Raw genomic sequence first — 21,429 nt, forward strand, 5'->3', positions numbered from 1 at the left:
TCTTCAACAAGGTCCTGGATGTCATTTTTATCTGTCCATTTGAATCAAACAAATATTTACTTAAGAGAAAAAGGACTCACATGAATCCTAATATGACAGATAGGGTTAATACAGTGAAATCTAACTTTACGTGTAGTTGCCTCTTATATATGTCATTAGGATTGAGGCCTGGTGTTGCCAAGATGCAGCAACATTTCCTTCCTTCAGATTCTTGTTTCAAAGTATTGTTAAAAAGTAGCACTTTGGATGATAGTTTTGCCAGATGTAGAGCATGTGAACTAATATCTGCATCCCAACAAACATGTGCAGGCAGTTAATAACAATAATTAGGTTTGACATATCATAAGCGAGCACGATGTCATGTGGCCACATCACTTAATGACAACAATCCTGCCATGCCCCATTGCCATCATAAAGTGAGTACCTAGCCAGTAGGCAGATAAGGCACAACACAAAAGTATTGCTACCAGGAATGGGTGCTGCTAGGCAGGGGAAGGGTGCAAGCAACAGTGATTCGTGACCTCTCTCAGTTTCCCCATTATTTTTGCTTGTGGAAAGCTGGCAGAGAAGGTAGGGAACAGTGATCACATGACTATAGGATGCTGCAACTTTTGTAAGTGTGAGTTGGTTGCCAAGAGTCCAATTTGTGATCATGTGACCATGGGAACTTTTAACATTGATTGTAAGTGTCCTTTTACAGCACCATTGTAGCTTCAAATAGTTGCTAAATGAACAGTCAGTAAGCGAGGGCTGCCTGTAAGCATTTCCTGCCTAAACTTGGGTTTTGACATTAGAGGGCTGATAATACTGAAAAATATTAATATGATCCACACATTCCTGGGAAAAGCCAAGCTTGACAGCAATTTTCTTTGACTTTATTCAATGTCCCTAATCAGTTCAACAATCTTTTTCATGTGAAAGTCCTCAGTTGATAGGTTGTTCACTTTGCTTTTGATATTATAAATCAACTCTTCTTGGTTCATTGTTTCACATTTTTTTGCCAGCTACTCAATAATCCCATCAACACAGTTATCACCAAAACCACCCTGTATTTGGCATGAAGTTCGCAAGAGGAGCAGGGGAACATTCCATTTAGCAATCAAAAATTCAATCATTGAAGCACACTTAGTAGCTTCCATTTCATAAGCAATAACAGTATACATTTTGTTCACGGGAACTTCCCAACAATTGAAGTGAAAGAATAAGTGCTATTCTTTAGCATTTAAAAATGTCAAAGCTTCTAGCATGCCAGTACTGTCAATTGTTGGTCACTTGTACTATTGGAAGTATTGTTTTTTATTCAATCCTCATAGGGCAGTAATAGCAAACCTTTTTTGGTTCATATGCCAAAAGGGGGGAGCGTGGGGGGTTCCACACCCATAATTTAATGCGGGGGCCGCCCCGCCCATGCGCATTTGACACCCCCACCGCTCCTGGCACGCAATGGCACACCAATTTTTTGCTCTCCCCAGGCTTCAGAATCTTTCTAGGAGCCTGAGGAGGGGAAAAATGCCCCCCCACGAGGCCCCCCAAGGGCAAGAAATGTCCAATTTTCCAACTTGAAACGGGCCATTTCTGGTCCTCCGGAAGGATGGGGAAGGCCATTTTCATCTTCCCCAGGCTCCTAGAAAGGCTCTGGAGCATGGGGAGAGCAAGACAAAATGGAACTTCCAGTCCAACTGGAAGTTGGCTAATGGAACGTTTCCAGCCTCCGGAGAACCTCCCGAGGGGGGGGGGGGCATTTTCATCCTCCCCAGGCTCCTAGAAAGGCTCTGGAGCATGGGGAGAGCAAGACAAAATGGAACTTCCAGTCCAACTGGAAGTTGGCTAATGGAACGTTTCCAGCCTCCGGAGAACCTCCCGAGGGGGGGGGGGGGCATTTTCATCCTCCCCAGGCTCCTAGAAAGGCTCTGGAGCTTGAGGAGAGCAAAAACGGGGCCTTCCTCACCCCCTCTGTTTCCTGACTCCCAATGGGCCCAGAAGGCCTGAAAATTAATCTTGTAGACCTGAGCTCACATACCCACTGATATGGCTCCACATATCACTTGTGGCACACATACCATAGGTTCACCATCATGGTTATAGGGTCACTCATCTAGGTGATGCAGTGCATGATCTTATTGCTTTATATTACCTCAAGGATACCTTATTCGATGCTGTGTCATGGAAGAAATGACTTAAAGCTATAGTTCTATTCTGCCAATATAACTGAATTAATTGCAGAGAAACAACTTTGAATAAATTGCCATATGGCTGCATTGTAAAGGACTTTTGATACCTGAACAAGTACCAATACAGTATTCTTCTTTTCCTTTACTTCATAGCTTAAGTACATGTTGTCATAAATAGTTACTTTTCCAAGAACAATAATTTTGAAGCTTTTTCTTTAAACGTTTTAAAGGAACTTCCTGCAATTTATCAGATATTCTATAAATTGTCAGTCATTTTAGATAAATGTACATATCTTCAAACTTTAAATTTCTTAATTTTTTTTAAAGTAAATTAGTGAATGTATATTTTACAAGAGTATTACACAACAATCATTAGCATTAAATTTTACAAAGCATAGCAGAGCAGCTGTTTAGATTTCTTATTCAAATTCCGGATTATTCTTGAAGAGATATTCTGCCTGTTGATTTAAAAAAATCCATGTAAAAAGATATGTTCAGTTTCTATAGGTTAAAGATAGCACTGCATTTCTTAAAATTAATGGAAGTACTGTAGACTGAATTATTGTTAGACAACCCTGGTAGTGATAAAACATTAGATCAGTGGTTCCCAACCTTTTTTTGGCCATGCCCCATTTAAGCATCTCTAAAATCCTGAGGCCTCCCCCCCCCCCCGGCCAGTCTTTGGAGAGGAGTGGTATACAAATCTAATAAATTATTATTAATAATTATTATTAATTCTATTATTCAAAAAGTGAACTACTCGTACGGAGGAAGCCTACAAGGCCATTAACTAGGTTTAAACAAGGTTCCAATTGCCCCCATTAAAAATGAAATTGCCACCCTGTGGGGCATGGGCCCCATGTTTGAAACCAGGGGATTAGATAGTATCTTGAACCAAAGCTATAATAGCAAATCTGCTTGGTATTCACAGTACAATTCCATCTATAAGCAATCTCATTATGAAAATGTGTCTCAGATGTGGAAGTGATTGCGCAATATATCTTGAATCCAAATCAAAGAAAAATGTAATCAATAGAGACAGAGAGCATAATGGAAAATTGTTGCGCTAAGGTTCCATTAATCAGATGAAAACCTGCATAAGCCAAAATCACCCACCATATTGAGATAACCTATTAATTAAAATCAAAGTCCAAACCAAAGCTATCTCCATAAAAAAAAGGATCTATCTCAAAACAAGGTAACCTGTATTTATACTTTGAAAGATAAGGTCTATTATTATGCAAATTAATGTTTAAGATAAAAATTCTGAAATGTTTATAAACTATGTCAGCTGACTAAGCTTGTTCCCCTTGTCATTCTATGCTGATCACCTAATCTATATTGACCTCCTGTTAGACTCCACCCTGAGGGTGGAGGGTGGCCTATAAATTTAAGTAATAAATAATAAACTAAATTACACTAAATATTTTGTCTCAGACTACTTTTTTACTTTTATTTTTTACTGGTAATGTGCCCAGTCTGTATTACAATCTATCATTTTCTTATATGCTAATGTTTGCTCATTTGGTGTCCCCAAATAGAAATCATCTCCATATGTACCTGGAAGAAAAACAATATTTTATGCATGCTAATAAGTCTGACTCTAGAGCTAAAATCAAAGTGTGTTTTTAAGACTGTAAAAAATGCTTATAACTATCCCTGATGGTTAGAAAACAGCCTACAGGGCTGTGATGGCAAACCTATGTCACACATGCCAGAAGTGGCTCGCAGAGCATTTCTCTGGGCATACCAGCAGTCACCCTTTGCTCTTTTGGATTGCTAGTCTTCAAGCATGCAGGAGTACTGGAAAACAGAAGCTCAGTTTCTCATTGAGCGCATATGCACTGGGAAACTGCTCTTCTGGCTTTCGGCGCTCCCATTTTAGCACTTGGTAATAGGGTAACAGCACATATATTATCTTTAGCATGATGAATAGAAATAATAATAATTATTATTATTATTATTGTTGTTGTTATTATTATTATTATTATTATTATTATTATTATTATTATTATTATTAATTAGATTTGTATGCCGCCCGTCTCCGAAGAAATAAGAGGCCAAGTTAGAAAATCTTATGGGGTACTGTTGATTTAGCTGTACAACATGTTTTTTATGTTTTTCTATACCAGATAAAATACAGTTTCAAAAAACAAGGATAGATAGATAGATATATAGATTAGATAGATAGATAGATAGATAGATAGATAGATAGATAGATAGATAGATAGATCAACAGATGATGATAGATCGATATAGATGGTAGACAGACAGACAGATATTCCCTTACCAGAAAGTCAACTGGGTCATCTGGCCTAACCATGCAACATTGATTCAAACCCTGCATAAGTGTTGGCATCACATGCTTCATTAAGTAGTTTCTCAGTGGAATTGACTGGGCTTCCAGAAGTTCTTGTTCTTGCCGCTTCACTTCTTCTAAACGCTTATTCTAAACAGAGACAAATATATTAAATTGCAGATAGGCATAAAAAAGTCTAGAGCAATAATATAAAAAACCTGCTTTTTCAGACCATATACCTGACTTTAGTTTCTTGAATTCTACACCCACTCGTTATCAAAATGTAGCAAAGTATGCACAAAAGAAAATGTCTACTGTGATGTTTCCTGTACATATTTTTCTATATAAATCATATCTAAACCAGCTGGACATGTTTCAGATATGCATGCATGTATACTCTGTAGATATTTAAAGCAACAGAAGTGATGCCAATCTTGATTGTGATACCAGATGACCCCACCCCCCAAAAAATTGCATGTAATTGCCCAGTAGAACAAGAAGCAATGGGTGGAAACTAAATAAGGAGAGAAGTAACTTAGAACTAAGGAAAAATTTCCTGATAGAACAATTAACCAGTGGAACAGCTTGGAGTGAATACTCCAACACTAGAAGTTTTTAAGAAGATGTTAGATAATCATTTATCTGAAATAGTGTAGGGTTTCCTGCCTAAGCAGGGGATTGGACTAGAAGACCTCCAAGGTCTCTTCCAACTCTGTTGTTGTTGTTGTTAGTTATGTTCAGTATAAAATCCACACTATTTATACTACCATGAAAGTTTAAATCATCTAAAGGGCTTTAAGCAATTATCTTATGCAGAAGTTTCCATTCATTTGTTTTTTTTTCTAATGACTTGAATTTGTTTCATTTTATTAGTTTTTGAATGTATGAAGACTTCACATCACAAATTTTAGCACAAGAAACTTATTATTTATGCAGGCGATTTGTCCAAATTTCAGTATACAGTATCTACAATATGTTAATTAACAATTAACAATAGCTGTAACTGCAAAACCTATTACAGTATCCTTTTCTTTTCCTAAATCTATTTGTTTCTTATCAGCATGTCAAACTAACACAGATATCACTTAAACAGTATACCGGTATCTAGTTTTGTTAATTCATTTGAGGCTGAGGTATGCTCAAGCTGTAGATTTGTAAATTATCCTCAACAGCATTCACAATATCCAATGTTTTGTCAAAAATGTAGCCCAAATAATAACATCATGATGCACGCAGAAAAGTGCCAAAAGCTATAAGCAAATTATGATGTAGGGCTGCTTTCATCAAATGCGATATAGCCCTATAGCAATGATGGCTAACCTTTTCCAGAACAAGTGCTCAATGTGCACAAGAACCCCCAAAATGCATATCCAAAAATTAACAATACAAAAAGCAAAATCACACTTCCTTTAAGTTTTCTGTTTCTGGCATACTTGTAGACAAATGCTGGGTTTCTCAATACTTTTTGTTAGAAAAGCTTATTTCCATTGAGTGAAACTTTCTACTCTTTAGTTTCTACAGAATAGTTATCAGAATTTTTCTGAACAAAATCTGGAGTGCTGCTTGGTTATTGTTTGGTGTTAGGAGATATAGGAGGTAAATGGGATATAGGAGATACAGGAAAATGGAAGCTCAAAAATGTCACGGAAGTAAACAGTGATGTTTAGAGCATTAGGGGGAAATGTGGCACTCCTTTTGGCTAAACTATTTATGAAATCTGATACAATCTACTTTTATTTGAGAGTTCTTCAAGTAATATTAAAAAGCATTTATTTGCTGCTGAAGTAGACATTTCATTTGGTAATTTGCTAATTGTAATTAAACTGGCTAAGATGACTTAAAACTCATTCATATTCAACTGTCTAACTACTAGTCTGGGATTACTACTCCCTTATGGAAATTGTTCTGATTCATTTGATTAAAAACTGTTTTGTTTGGGGGTGGGGGTGGAGGATAGAAGCAAAGCAGGAATTGAAGACCTCTGTCTACTTTCTGTAATGTGTTACTATCCATCCTTTTCAGCCAGTGAGTCTGTCTACTCCCCCTCCCATAACCCTTAATTTTGATAGAGCTAAAAGTCCTTTTATTGATGTTTCCCTTATAAAACTAGAGTACATTACTAATCTAGTATATCTGAATTTCTACAGGTACAGTATTAGCTACTTGCTCTTACTTGGTGAGTCACCAATCTTCCATTACTTATGCATGAAATGGATAACTCTTAGTAAAAGGTTCTTTTATTAAGTAATCAACACTCAGATCAGCATAGATTAACTCCAGGATCAATTTCAGAATAACAATCAAGTAAGCAAAACCCCAATCCAGAAATTGCCTTTAGCAAACAGCCCAAAGAATTCCTAACACCACCCCCAATCACACAGACAGGCAAGATATCAGAATATAAACTGATAGCAAACAGTATTCCTTATTAACACTGATGATATTATCTACCGGTAGTTAAGATAAAGAAATATTTGCAAGAAAACAAGCAAGCTCAGAGAGTATTCAAAGTGGCTTCTTAAGCTATCCCCATGCTTAATTCTCAGTGGAATAGTGTCTGATTAAACTTCTCATTTACAGTATTTCTGAAAATTCCCATCCCCTTATCCTTTTGACCTCAATGTTTTTTTTCCAGGGGATCCTATCTAGAAGTTCAGTAAGATAGTTGAAATTGGATGTCATAAAATCTATTGTGTCTACATGAGTCATGACTATATCCCAATTTCCCCTTCTGTAGTGTCTTGAACTCCAAGAATATGTTTTTGTTACTTGTAAAATTATCACTACTTTTCCTTCTTCAACTGGTTCCCTCCTTTTAATTCGGATCATATTTAGAATCACTCTAGCAGAAATAGGTAAGACTATGCAATATGACAGCAAGATTTGCTCAGAGGGATAGAAATTATAATAGGAGGTAAAGCTAACATTGTCTGTTCCTGTTCTCAAAAACTGTTTGCTGTCTCTTTCTGGTAATGGGACAACTAGGTAATGCAGATTTGTTAGTTCTCTAAGGCAGATCAGACTAGGAAATCACATTTATAGTAACAAAATCTTGCAAATTTGAATGTACTTTCCATATCTCTCCCTTAATGTTCATGAGAACTAGGGAGAATCTTGTCTAAGGTGTTTACTTGGGCTACACCTAGTACAGACTCAAATTTCTTTTATCTGACCATTGTTTTGGTTGTGTTTCTTCTTCCTGTTCTTCCTCCTTCCTATTACATCAGCCTTTGAAATAGGACAATAAGTTAAAAGTTGAATGAACTGAATTTTAAAGTACTGAAGGAATTTGATAAAGGTCTGGCTAAATATATATTATTTTTCTCACTTTTGGAGAACAGGCAAACTGTTGAATGATTTGAGGGCAAATGTCCTGTTTTTAAACGGTCTGGAATATAGGATAGAATATACTCAATATAGGAGTATTACATCAATATGGGAGAAGATTATAGATATTTTCAAATATTAAAAAAATGATTTATCAGAGGCCATCTTGGACTGGCAAAGGTATAGGTTTGCCCCTGTAATTGCATGTCTGTCTGTCTGTCTGTCTGTCTGTCTCTTTTAATTAACTTCCATAGTAGTTAGTGAGAATACTCTAAATAGAAAGTGTGATACTATTTTGCTACTGTGACGCTAGCAAAAGAATTTTTAAAAGTACACCATAACATCTTGATTGGCATGTGTGTGGTGGCATGATGGTTAAAAGGATATAGCTGGTATGAAAACTATACACAAAAAACACCAATCACAAAATTCCTTATTACAATGAAGTAAGGTTTCAAATGGGATGTCAAAAAGATTCATTTTTTGGCCCAATACTTTTCAATATTTGTATTCATGAGTTGCAAGAAGAGGTAACATGAGTCTTATCAGATTTGCAGATGAGCTGCCAATATACAGTACTAGAAGACAAAAATGAAATCCAAAGAAATGGGCTGAAACATTAACAAAAGCTAGTTGTATATTTAAAAAATAAATCAAATGTAGATATATAGAATGGGTTATACTTGGCAGTAGTTTATGTGAAAAAGATTTAATCATTGTTGACTATAAACTTGATATAAGTCAACAGTGTTATGTGGCTAGAAAAAATATTAATGCAGCTTTAGGCTACATTTACAGAAATTAATTTCCAAATCAAAGGAAGTGATGAGTCTATTGTATATTAAACCCACTTGAATATTGCATCCAATTTTGCCCCTCCTTAGAAGGCACATTCCCCAAGAAAGTGGGAAAAGTTCATAGAAAATCAAGAAAGATTATCAGGGGACTGGGAACTCAGTCCTATGAAGACTTTAGAAAGGAAGACCTAAACGAATATCAAATACGGAAACTAAGTTGCATGAGGAGCATGGGTAACAAATGATAACTTGGGAGTGTTCTTTAACAACACTTTAATTTGCTATCAAAGAATACATGTATTTAATGTCATTAAAGGAGACATATGTAAAACAATGAATTAACTTTCATGGATAAAAAAATTGGTGAAGTTTCCTAACAAAACAGTTTTACAGTCAAATCTATTTCCAGGAAATGCTGGGTGCTTGTTCACTAAATGTCTGAAATAGAGGTTGAACAACCATTTGTCTGGTTGAGTTCCTGCACTGAGGATTAGGGTGAACTCAACTCTAATAGTAATATCTAACTCTATTTTTAAAAACTCTGTTCAATTCAGCTCTTATCATTGCTCCTGAGAGTATTTATTTGAGTTTAGATATAAAACATCTAAAACTCTTAGCAACATTTCTTTTCAAACAAACTAAATAGAAAAACCAGGTGCAGGTAATCCTCAATTTACAACCACAATTGAATCCAATATTTATTTTGCTAAGTAAAACCTATAAGGAAAGACTGAATGAACTCAACCTGTATAGTCTGGAGGACAGAAGAAAAAGGGGGGACATGATCAAAACATTTAAATATGTTAAAGGGTTAAATAAGGTTCAGGAGGGAAGTGTTTTTAATAGGAAAGTGAACACAAGAACAAGGGGACACAATCTGAAGTTAGTTGGGGGAAAGATCAAAAGCAACATGAGAAAATATTTTACTGAAAGAGTAGTAGATCCTTGGAACAAACTTCCAGCAGACGTGGTTGGTAAATTCACAGTAACTGAATTTAAACATGCCTGGGATAAACATACTGTATATCCACTGTAAGATAAAATACAGGAAATAGTATAAGGGCAGACTAGATGGACCATGAGGTATTTTTCTGCCGTCAGTCTTCTATGTTTCTATGTTTCTAAGTGAGATATTTGTTAAGTGAGTTTTGCCCCATGTTATGTCACAATTGTTAAGTTAATCTGACTTTGCTTGCCAGAAGATTGCAAAAATTGATTACATGACCCTAGGACATTGCAACCATCATTAATATGAACCAATTATCAAGCATCTGAAACTTGATCACATGACCAGGGAGATGCTGCAATGGTCATAAGTGTAAAAATTGTCATGTAACTTTTTTCAGTGTTGTTGCAACTTTGTACAGTCACTAAATGAACCCTTGTAAGTCAAAGAGTATCTGTATAGTGCATTCTGAAAGATCCCCCCCCCCCCCGCCTCCTTTGGTATGAAATCTGTAAATAAGCTAAACTTTTTTTATATTTAGGATTAACTTACCCATTCTTCCCAATTTGCTATTTTCTGGGCCCTTTCTTCCAACTCCTGTTTTTCCAAGTCCGACTTTTCTTTAGCTTCTCTATCAAGGCGTTCTTCTGCTAGTTTCCGTTCAAATTCTTCCTTTTCTTCGTCTGTCATACCATAATTTCTAGGTTCACCAATGTTTTTGATTATTTCTTTTGTTATAACTCTGTTTTCCAGGCCCTCAAATTTTGAAACATCTTTCATGTGTAAAAAAAGCAGGATAGGAAAAAATAATAGATTTGTTATTACATTTTAATTGTTATAGACAAGCCAATTGTTTTCACCATTAATTTTTTACAAATTTAGTAAAAATTGTGCCAAATTAATGGCACCAAAGCAATATTATATATATATATATATATATATATATATATATATATATATATATATATATATATATATATATAAAATTAATATAGGTAAATGTATAGTGTTGTAATATTTGAGGAGACCATGTATTTATGTGATACATTATTTAGAATAATGTCTATATGTAGCAAAAGTAATGAAATTCGTCAAATGTACAAAACTGTTCATTAAAACAGTTTTAAAAAGTAGAAATGGAATATCTATGTCTTTATAACTGTTATTGATAACAGTAAGAAAATATTAAGTTATGGACATTTCACTATGATAGTTTTAAATCTAAGCAGTCATTTAATTCATTTGTTTGTCTTATTTATATCATATCTTTCCTCCAGGACCTCTAGGCAAAATATAATACTGTAATAAGGCTCTTATGAAAGGTGGGGAAGGTGGGGGCAGTCCGAATCTCCGGAGGGAGCTGGTTCCAAAGGGCCGGGGCCGCCACAGAGAAGGTTCTTCCCCTAGGCCCCACCAGACGACATTGTCTAGTCGACAGGACCTGGAGAAGTCCAACTCTGTGGAACCTGATCGGCCACTGGGATTTATGCGGCAGGAGGCGGTCCTGTAAGTAATCTGGTCCAATGCCATGTAGGGCTTTAGAGGTCATCACCAACACTTTGAATTGTGTCTGGAAACCAATCAGCAACCAATGCAGGCTGCAGAGTGTTGACGAAACATGGGTATATCTGGGAAGACCCATGACTGCTCGCGTGGCCGCATTCTGCACAATCTGAAGTTTCCGAACACTCTTCAGAGGTAGTGCCATGTAGAGAGCATTACAGTAGTCAAGCCTCGAGGTGACAAGGGCATGAGTGACTGTGAGCAGAGACTCCCTGTCCAAATAGGGCCGCAACTGATGCACCAGGTGAACCTGGGCAAACGTCCTCTTCACCATAGCCGAAAGGTGATGTTCTAAAGTCAGCTGTGGATCAAGGAGGTCTAACAACTGGCAACTTCAAATCTCTACCAACAAATGCTCCATCCTATACATTGTTAAAAAGAATCTGAATACTAAATACATACTTGGTAAAACTGAACTCACAGAGGACCCTCACTTAGTCAAAGACCTTGAAGTACTCATTTCCAATTACCTAAGTACCAGAGCCCACTGTAACAGCATTGCCAAAAAAGCATTAAGAATTGTAAACCTAATCTTATGTAGCTTCTTCTCTAGAAACATTGATTTATTAACCAGAGCATACAAAACATTTGTCAGACCTATTCTAGAATACAGCTCACCTGTGTGGAATCCACACTGCATATCAGATATTAATACAATCGAAGGAGTCCAGAAATACTTCACAAGAAGAGTCCTTCACTCCTCCTCACCTAACAAATTACCCTACTCCTCCAGACTTCAAATACTACATCTAGAAAATTTACAACTACATTGTCTCCAAACTGATTTAACTGTTGTTCATAAAATCATACATCATAATGTACTCCATTAGTGACTACTTCACCTTTAACACAAAAACACAAGAGCACGTAATAGATACAAACTGAATGTAAATCGCTCCAAACTTGACTGCAGAAAATACGATTTCAGCAATAGAGTATACGATTTCAGCAATAGAGTAGTCACCGCCTAGAACTCATTACCTGACTCTGTTGTTGCTTCCCCCAACCCCAAAATCTTCAACCTTACATTATCTACAATTGACCTCTCCCCTTTTTTAAGAGGTCTGTAAGGGGCGTGCATAAGTGCACTTTTGTGCCTACCGTTCCTGTCCTACTGTCTTATTATCCTTTCTATTACTACATTCTACTTATGGTATGTTATGTTAATATGTACTTGTTTGACAAACAAACAAACAAATAAATAAATAAATAAAATAATCCATATCAATGGGAAAAAAACATTTCTCACATGAATGTTACAGCAGCCCTGTGATCATTGGATCAAAATTCAGTTGCTTGGCAGCTGGCATATATTTATGATTGTTGCAGTGTCATGTGATCTGTTTTTGTGATCTTCTATCAAGCAAAATCAATTGGGCAGTCAGATTCACTTAACAAGTAAGTGATTAATTTAACAATTAAGTTACTAACTTAACAACTGCAGTAATTCATTTAACAACTGTGGCAAGAAAGATTGTAAACTAGGGCAAAACTCATTTAACTACTGCCTTGCTAAGCAATGGAAATTTTGGGTTCAATTGTGGTCATAAATCAAGGATTACCTGCAGTGAAAGAAACAAGGATATCTATAACTTAAAATAATCAACTGCCACAAATCTGAATAAAGTGTTTAGCAGCATATAATTAGATCATTTAGAAAGGCTATCTGAACTGTGTATGATTTTGTGAGAAGATTCTTCAAAGAGAGCTTACACATTCAATTGACAAGTGTGAATAGGTTCATGTGTGAGAAAAGGATGTGTTGTGTGTAAAAATGTATAAACAGGCAGTGTATAAAGTAGATGCTAGTCTCGAGACTATTCCCACTGTTACTTCATCTTTTGCTGGTCTCCCCAGTCATAATCAAAAAACCTCTCCAATCATCAGTGTAGCATTTCATATGAAAAAAGTCACCCAAATTTATCACATTGCTATTAATAAGACATCATTTGATCTAATGCAAATTTTATTTTCATAATTTAGTGATTATTGTTGTGGTGAAACAGAGGCTGTCTGGATTTTGTAAAAGAGTTAGTTTCTTTAATTGCTTGTACCTCACAATGCAGCTGAAGTTACACATGCTGACTGGGATGGGGCAATAATCCCTTTTTATATTTTAATTCTCCTTTTCTCATGTTGAGAAAATTGTCTCAGTATGAGTGGAAGGCAGAATTAAAATAATTACGGTAACCTATTTTCTTTTTCCCCTTTATTTGCTATTTTCAAGTTTGCTTAACAGAATTTGATGTATAATACTATGCACATTGTAATTTTAATTATTTGTTATGTACTGATAGTACATGAAAATGACACAAAAGATCAAAATAGTAGGTAAAGTGGAATGGAATTAAATATATGTTACATCATACCAATGTATTGTGGATGTATTTCTATTTCATCAAAATAGTTGAGAACAGTTTCATCCTCTGTGTTTAAGTCCCTAAAAAGACTGAGGGATCTTAAGTATCGATCCTGGGCATAATGTGTTCCAGCAACAATGCTTTCGGGGAGATTCATAATTCGGTTTTTCAAGAATTCATCAGAAGCATTCAAAGAAATAACATAGTCTACAAAGTAAAAAAAAAATCAGATAAATACTTCACACAATTAAAGGTATCTTTACTTTTATCTTTCAAGATATTTTACATATCCATGGACAAAATATCAATGTGAATAAATCATTTTTGAAAGACTGAATTCACATATTGTGCTGATTCAAGATATCGTTTGCTCAGCCAGAGTTTGTTGCATAGCATTAAGCGGATAACAGGGAATAGTATTTCATCATGTAAACATTATAATTTACATATTTCAGGATACAATTATATAATGAATGGTTGCATGATGACATCATTGTGTGTTTGTTACTTTGGCATCATTGCAGTTTATTACAGGTGATGCTGTGTGTCTTGAAGAATTCAATTCAATTCAATTCAATTTATTGGATTTATATGCCGCCCCTCTCCGAAAACTCGGAGAGTTAGTTAAAATCACACAATAATCTGGAAAGTATGTTTTACAACCCATGTTGGTTAGACTAAAATATAAGTAACCAACCATTATATTTAGTGCAATAAGTGGGTTAATCAAAACTCTTCGTGATTTATTTACCATTAGATGTATAATCCATCTTTTTATTTATGTGAATATCAAGGTATTTATGGCAGTTGAATTGTTAACTATAATTAATTACTTATATTTTTTCAAATTACTATTGTATTTACTGGCAATGCAAACCACTCATACGTTTTAATAATTTCAGTAACAAGTGATACCTACCACAATATTGCAACATAAACGTATCTATCTTAGTTTCAATCAATCATATATTTTCCCATTTTATTCCCCACTGAATGTTCAGCATATTCTGGCTGAATATTCTGGATTTATTAGAAATCCATTCTCAAGCAATGGAAATGATTTGACAGTGAATTTAAGAAGTATTTAACTAAGTTTATTTGATTTATTTAGCATTTTATATATTCTATAGCTCTTGGCCACTAGTTATGGAAATTGGCTAATGGTGAATTTTTAGTTTGATTGCCGATGTATTTTTTAGGATAGGTATTGTCCTGATTGTATTAAATGTAGAGGCATTTAAAACTATTGAGAAGATATTTTGACCCTTCCATCTGAACAATTGTAAATATATGAATGTTCAGTTAGCAATTCTGGAATTAGTTTTGGAGTATGAAGTAACTTCTTATATCTTGGGCATTTTTACTCTATTTCTCACCTGCCCCTAGCTTGCTGGACAATTTTTCAATGAGTAGTGGATACAGAACTGCACTGGCTAGATTCTGCATTTCTCATCAACTTTTTAAATTGATCAGTATTTAAAATACACTGCTCAAAAAAATAAAGAGAATACTCATAACACATCCTAGATCTGAATGAATGAAATATTCTCATTGAATAGTTTGTTCTGTACAAAATTGAATGTGCTGACAACAAAATGAAATTGATTCTCAATTAGTGTTGCTTCCTAAGTGGACAGTTTGATTTCACAGATGTTTGATTTACTTGGAGTTATATTTTGTTTTTTAAGTGTTCCCTTTATTTTTTTGAGCAGTATAATATCTTACATATGGGATTTGGAGTTGTGAAATCATTATGCTTGCAGTTATTTTTAAAGAAATTGTGTAGGAAGATGTGCTTCTGTAAACTATGAATGGGGAAAGGTCAAAGGCAATATGTAAACATACTTCCCCTCAAACACTTGTATCTTCAGCTTGTATCTTTTTACACGATAAATGCCATGGATGAAAAATATATGTTAACAGAAGAGGATGTGGGAAAATTTAAAGCAAAGAGCCTTTAGTTTTCAGCAGTATGTGATTTACATTTTTATTCTGAATGCTATCCATATTTGCCCAATCCAATATGACTACAACAAATCAAGGTTTAAATATATAGAATTGAAATAAATATTACAACTACACTTACCAGGAGTTATTAATTTGTCAAAGCGATGTATTTTGCCTCTCATATCATCTTCTTCCTCCTCCTCTTCAACTATTTTTATATAAAAATAAATAAATTAACATGGTTCTAATCACAACTGGTATTTTGCAGTTTGCAGTAGAGGTCTAGTATTAATGAGTATACAATTTAAGTTATTCCAAATATAATTGCTACCAAACCACCAGATTATACACCTTTCTTTAGTTTTACTCTTGCTTCTTTCCCTTTCATTTTTGTAGATATTGTATTGCTGATATTTGTATTGATATATGTATTGCTGATATTTTCATAAAAGCGTTTTTGTATCTAAGCTAAAAAATACAACCATTAGAAAGCAGGACAGACATGTTTCTATGTTTTTATTCCAACACTGCATTTGTCTAGGTTTTCCCACACTGTATTTGTTTAAATTTGTCATATACAGTAGAATTAATATACTGTATAATGGTAGAAATCTTAAAAGATATACATAAAATTATAGTCCTAGATAACCAGTTACAATGATCTAATTCTATTCCATTGTGAGTTTCAAACATTAAAAGGGGATGGGGAAATGATAGAATGAAAAATTTCATAAACACCATATGGTTAGAAGAATAAATACATTTTCACCTAGCATTTCAGTAAGTTTTACATTAAATATTAGGCTATGAGAAAACAGGAGACAATGTGCCTTGATTATTGATTGCATATTAGATTTTGACTAAATAATTCAATTTCAGCTGAAGAAACTTCTTGAAGAAGTGAAATGTCTTCAAAAAAAAAACCCTAGAAAGTTTAGTTGCCTCTTGAAAAAAGCACCTTTGGGACAACCATGACCTGGATGACTGAGAATCTCCATAGACAATTTTTTCACTATTTCATCAGCCTGCCTTTTAGAATTTCTCAGCAGTAGTCTTTCTTATCACTTGCTATGTGCTGGACATGTTAGCTATCCATGATTGTCACTATAACATAGGTGCTTTATTTCAGCACAATTTACAAGGCATAAAAAGTCTGTTATTGTGAAACAGGCCACAAGTAAGCAGCTGTAATGCAGCTTTAATGCAATGCATTGTACTGTACATTAATATCTAATAGAGCAGTATACAAATACTTACGATTAAAAAGATCTTTTGCCATGTCATAGAGTTTTGGAAACCCATCTAAAACATATCCTTGGTTTTTACAAGGCATAGATGTTAGCATTTCCTTCATGAACCGAACCACATAATTATCATCTAGACGACCTAATTTTAATGGGAGTTGTATTAATTGAGGCAGAGTTGAGTAGTAATTTGAAAATTACTATTATCTGGACACATACTTCTTATATCTGTAGTGTATTAGAATTACATAGCCATGAATTAGCCCAATTTAAATGATCCATAAACTAACTACAAAGATTAGCAATTCACAACATACTACACTAAATCATGGTTTGCTAGTTTGTGATTCAGTTTGTTACACAAATCAGTCACCTTTTTTTAAGTGCCATTGTAACTTTGAACAGTTACTAAACAAACTGTTGTAAGTTGGGGACTACCTATATTTCTGAAGTGATGTTCAAAAATAATTGATCATTAGATCTGCCAAATCTTCAACTGCAATGTTCAATATCATCATCATTTTAAACATTGTTTATCCAGTAAGATGATGACCTCTATATAGTGAGGTGCTAATACATGTGTAACAACCAACTCTGTCAGTTTCATTGCTGCCCATTATATTGCAAGCTGCCAAAGAGCTGATTTGCAGGTAATACAGGTATAGTCTTCAACTTACAACCACAATTGTGTCCAAAAATTCTGTTGTTCAGTGAGACATTTGTTAAATGAATTTTGCCCTATTTTACGACCTTGCCACAGTTGTTAAGTGAATCATTGCAATTAAGTTAGTAATGTAATTCTTAAGTGAATCTGTCTTCCCCACTGACTTTGTCAGAAGGTTGCAAAAGTCGATCACATGACACCAGGACACTGCAGCAACATAAATATGAATCAGTTGCCAAGCATCTGAATTGTGATCATGAATCCATGGGAATGTCAAACTGGTTTTAAGTGTGAAAAATAGTAATAAATCACTTGTGCTTTTGAACTGTCACTAAATAAACTGTAATCGGCTTTTGTGAACTGGTATGAATGGGTTCTATCACATCACTCATTCTGTACTATATTGTCTAGACTTTTGTAGCCAAGATCTGGTGGCTGTCCATTACAATACTGTTTTCAGCTATTTCTGTCATTTCTTTCCCGCTTACCATTTCTTATTCATATTTTATCTCATGTTTATGTCCTGATTTTCCTCTGATGTATCCATTTTAATCTAGATGAGACTGATAAACCTGGGAGATGATGACTGGATTCATATATTGTATCATCTAAAGGCATGGCAAATTGAATCAACCACAAATGGTTGAGATTACAAAATATTCAAGGCTATAAACCATGGTTTTCAAGCCACAAAATACTGTATAGGTTTACACAAAATCAATAAATCCAGGTTGTAGTTCCATGTTATTGTGAATCCAATCAAGAAAGTTAATTGGAGGAAATACTATACAAAAACCATTGAATTTACTCTTGAAGAGTGAGTTTGTGCTAATTTTTCATTTACCTGAATTTTGTTCCATGTTTTCTTTAACTGCATCTAGCAATTCCTGTGCTTCTTCTATATTATCTGCTTGTTGTTCTTCCTCCTCTTCCTCTTCTTCTTCCCCTTCATCTATAGACTCTGTTCCCTCTCGAGGAGCAACTATTTTTTCCTGCAGTTAAAATAAAATGCAAATAAAATTTGGACTACATTTTAATTCAACTGGGAAAAAATTAAAGCAACTTTGCACTGTTTTCTACAATCTATGACAGAGTTCCCCAACATTTCCGACTTTGTGGGCCAGTAGGGGCAGGGGTTGAGCTAATGGTTTCATGCAAGTGGTCAGCTATTTATCTCTACAGAGTAGGGAATTGAATAGTTTCTGTCAAAACTGACTCTGAATATTGTACATACTAAATGAATATTTTTTTAAAAAAAAAGATACAGTCAGGTTATCCCAGAGAATACTGAATTCCATATAAACACACCCTTTGTAAAAGGGATCAGCATCAAATATTTCAGATCCCGATTCTCCCACAAAAGTTGAAAAAGGTAAGCTTTAATTCCTCAATTGAAAATAGTTAACTAACTATAAATGCGATCTTGGCTATTACCAAACCTGTCCATCCAAATTCAAGGCTGAGTTTAAAAATCTATCCATGCTGCTGCAAACCTAAATCTTCATTAGAAATGTGACATTATCAAAGAAAATTTGAACCCCTATTCCCTGATTGGTTTTGCATCCTGAATTGGAAACCAGCTGTCATATCTGTGTTGCCCTTAGTCCATGATCATCCAATTGATTTAGACTTTGTACAAATCCAACTTTTGATTATTGTGCCAATAAACTTTAAACTTATTTTTAAAGTTTAAACTGGACTTCTATGTTTAATTTAAATAAATATTAAAGGGAAATGTACACAGAAGTCTACCATACTGAAATACAATATTGAACAGCAGAACTACTGTATTTTTCGGAGTATAAGACACACCTTTTTCCCCCATAAAAGAGGGTCAAAATGTTGGTGCATATACAGCAATTTTTGCATCCCAAAGCCCCACTCCACATCCCATTTTTGTGAAAAATTGGCCCATTTTTCCCAAAAATGAGGTGGACAGAGGATCTGAAAAACCTGCAGAGACCTCCTGGATGCTGGAGGATGGCAAAAATGCCCCAGTTTTTGCAAAAAATGGCCCACTTTTTTGCCTGTTTTCTTCCCAAAAATAGGGTGGGAGAAAGGTCGGGGAAGCCTGCAGAGAGCTTCAGGGGATTGGGGAAAGGTAAAAATGTCCCCATATTTGTGAAAAAGCATGCAAAAAATGGCCAATTTGTCACAAAAATAGAAACATTTTTGCCATTTCCCCAGCAGCCAGGAGCTCCTGCCAGACTTTCCAGACCTTTTGCCCACTCCATTTTTGTGAAACAATGGGCAAAACCCACCCCATTTTTCACCAAAACGAGGCTGTACAGTATTTGCCTTCTCATTACTCTGTCTAGCATGACTGGAGGAGGGATTCTGGGAGTTGAAGTCCACTAGTCTTAAAGCTGACAAGTTTAAGACTTGTGGACTTCAACTCCCATTCCTGAGCTAGCATGACTGGAAGAGGAATTCTTGGAGTTGAAGTCCACTAGTCTTAAAGCCGTCAAGTTTGAATACTCCTGGGTTAGGGGTTAGCGATGCAAGGGTTTTCAAACTTGGTAGTTTAAGACTTGTGGACTTCAAGTCCCATTACTGAGCTAGTATGACTGAAGGAGGAATTCTGGGAGTTGAAGTCCACAATAATTAATAATAATAATTTATTAGATTTGTATGCAGCTCCTCTCCGGAGACTAGTCCTAAAGCTGTCAAGTTTGAAATTTGTAAAACGTGTACATTGTTGTAAAAAAGTATACATGTTTGTAAAAAGTATTCTGCTACACTGGTATTTTATTAAATATATTACTATACCATTTGGTTCAGAATACCTTTTCGCTTGTTTTCTACCTCTAAAATCTAAGTGCGTCTTATACTCCAAAAATACGGTGTATATATGTTCCAGGTTTTTCTACTGAAATATTGTGAAGCAGAGAATAGAATGAACCTAAGTTATAAAGCATGTTTTGCATGCCAAATTAATTATTTCACACATCATGATATAAATCATAAAATGCATAATCTGATGACATAAAATGCAGGACATTTTTGTTTTTAAGTATATTCGTGTACAATTTATTTTTACACTAATATACTCCTATAATCATATTCCTATAATCTTTTATAACAGCCCACAACATCGGTGATCTGCTTACCAGATTTTCTATGGCTTTAGTGATCACATCCTTTATTTTAATGTGGTGCACTTTGTAATATTTGCATAGCTCTTCTGCAATTGAAGTTTTCCCTACTCCAGGAGGACCAAGTATACAAATTTTAACTGGCTAAAAGATAAGGATTTAAAAATGCATATTTTTAAATAATTTTTCATGCACCATGAACAAAAGTAAAATAAAAATAATACTACCTTTTATTCAGGTTCACAATAGCTGAAGCATATAAGATTTGGAAAAGTTGTTTGTTGGTTCAATTCTAGGCTTGCTGCCATCATAGAAGACTGCCTGGCAAAACACTATTGCTATAGTTGTTCTGCCAATCATAGTGGCACAATGATTGAACCATAGCAATCGTAAACAGGATGAATGCCATTGCAAAGGAGACTACCCATTATGGTGCATTGCATATTCCTATTAGGTCGTGGCTGCAACCCCTCTTCCCCAATTGCAGAAATTTACATTTACCCAAAGTAGGGAAATAGCTCTATCCATACTGACTAATCCATCTGCAAAATTTATCTATCTATCTATCTATCTATCTATCTATCTATCTATCTATCTATCTATCTATCTATCTAACGTAATGCTGCCCTTCTCCTAGTTGACTAAGGGCAGCTTACAGCAATAAAATAATACAAAGTTAAATTCTCCAATAAAAAGATAAAACAAGTAAAAATTTTTAAACTGCATATAAACAACATAGTCATTACTCATTCATACAACTGGCAGGAGCGGGAACTATCACTCAATGGCCCCAGGCCTGCCAACATAAGTGTGTTTTCAATGCCTTTCGAAAGGCGAGGAGAGTGGGAGCAAGTACAAATCTCTGGGGGTGAGGGTTTTAGAGGACCAGGGCCGCAACAGAGAAGGCTCTTCCCCATGGTCCCACCAGCCGACATTGCTTGGTCAACGGGACTTGGAGAAGGACGACTCTGCGCAACCTAATCTTGCCCAAAGACCACATGTACCCCAAGCTCTGT

At 35.2% G+C, this 21,429-nt stretch overlaps 1 protein-coding gene across 1 annotated transcript in view; it reads right to left on the reverse strand.

The window, feature by feature from the left end:
* Positions 1–838: 838 nt before the first annotated feature.
* Positions 839–21,429, reverse strand: part of AK7 (adenylate kinase 7) — a 43,942-nt gene continuing 23,351 nt past the window's right edge. Inside the window, exons 11-18 of the mRNA XM_070752626.1 lie at positions 20,429–20,557; positions 18,163–18,310; positions 16,668–16,796; positions 15,550–15,618; positions 13,473–13,670; positions 10,093–10,313; positions 4,462–4,620; positions 839–2,629 (exon numbers count right to left, since the gene is read on the reverse strand). Coding sequence (XP_070608727.1) covers positions 2,591–2,629; positions 4,462–4,620; positions 10,093–10,313; positions 13,473–13,670; positions 15,550–15,618; positions 16,668–16,796; positions 18,163–18,310; positions 20,429–20,557 — 1,092 coding nt within the window. The 3' untranslated portion in view covers positions 839–2,590. The remainder of the gene's footprint in view (positions 2,630–4,461; positions 4,621–10,092; positions 10,314–13,472; positions 13,671–15,549; positions 15,619–16,667; positions 16,797–18,162; positions 18,311–20,428; positions 20,558–21,429) is intronic.

This window comes from Erythrolamprus reginae, chromosome 1, assembly GCF_031021105.1.
Source record: "Erythrolamprus reginae isolate rEryReg1 chromosome 1, rEryReg1.hap1, whole genome shotgun sequence".
Lineage (NCBI taxonomy): Eukaryota > Metazoa > Chordata > Lepidosauria > Squamata > Dipsadidae > Erythrolamprus > Erythrolamprus reginae.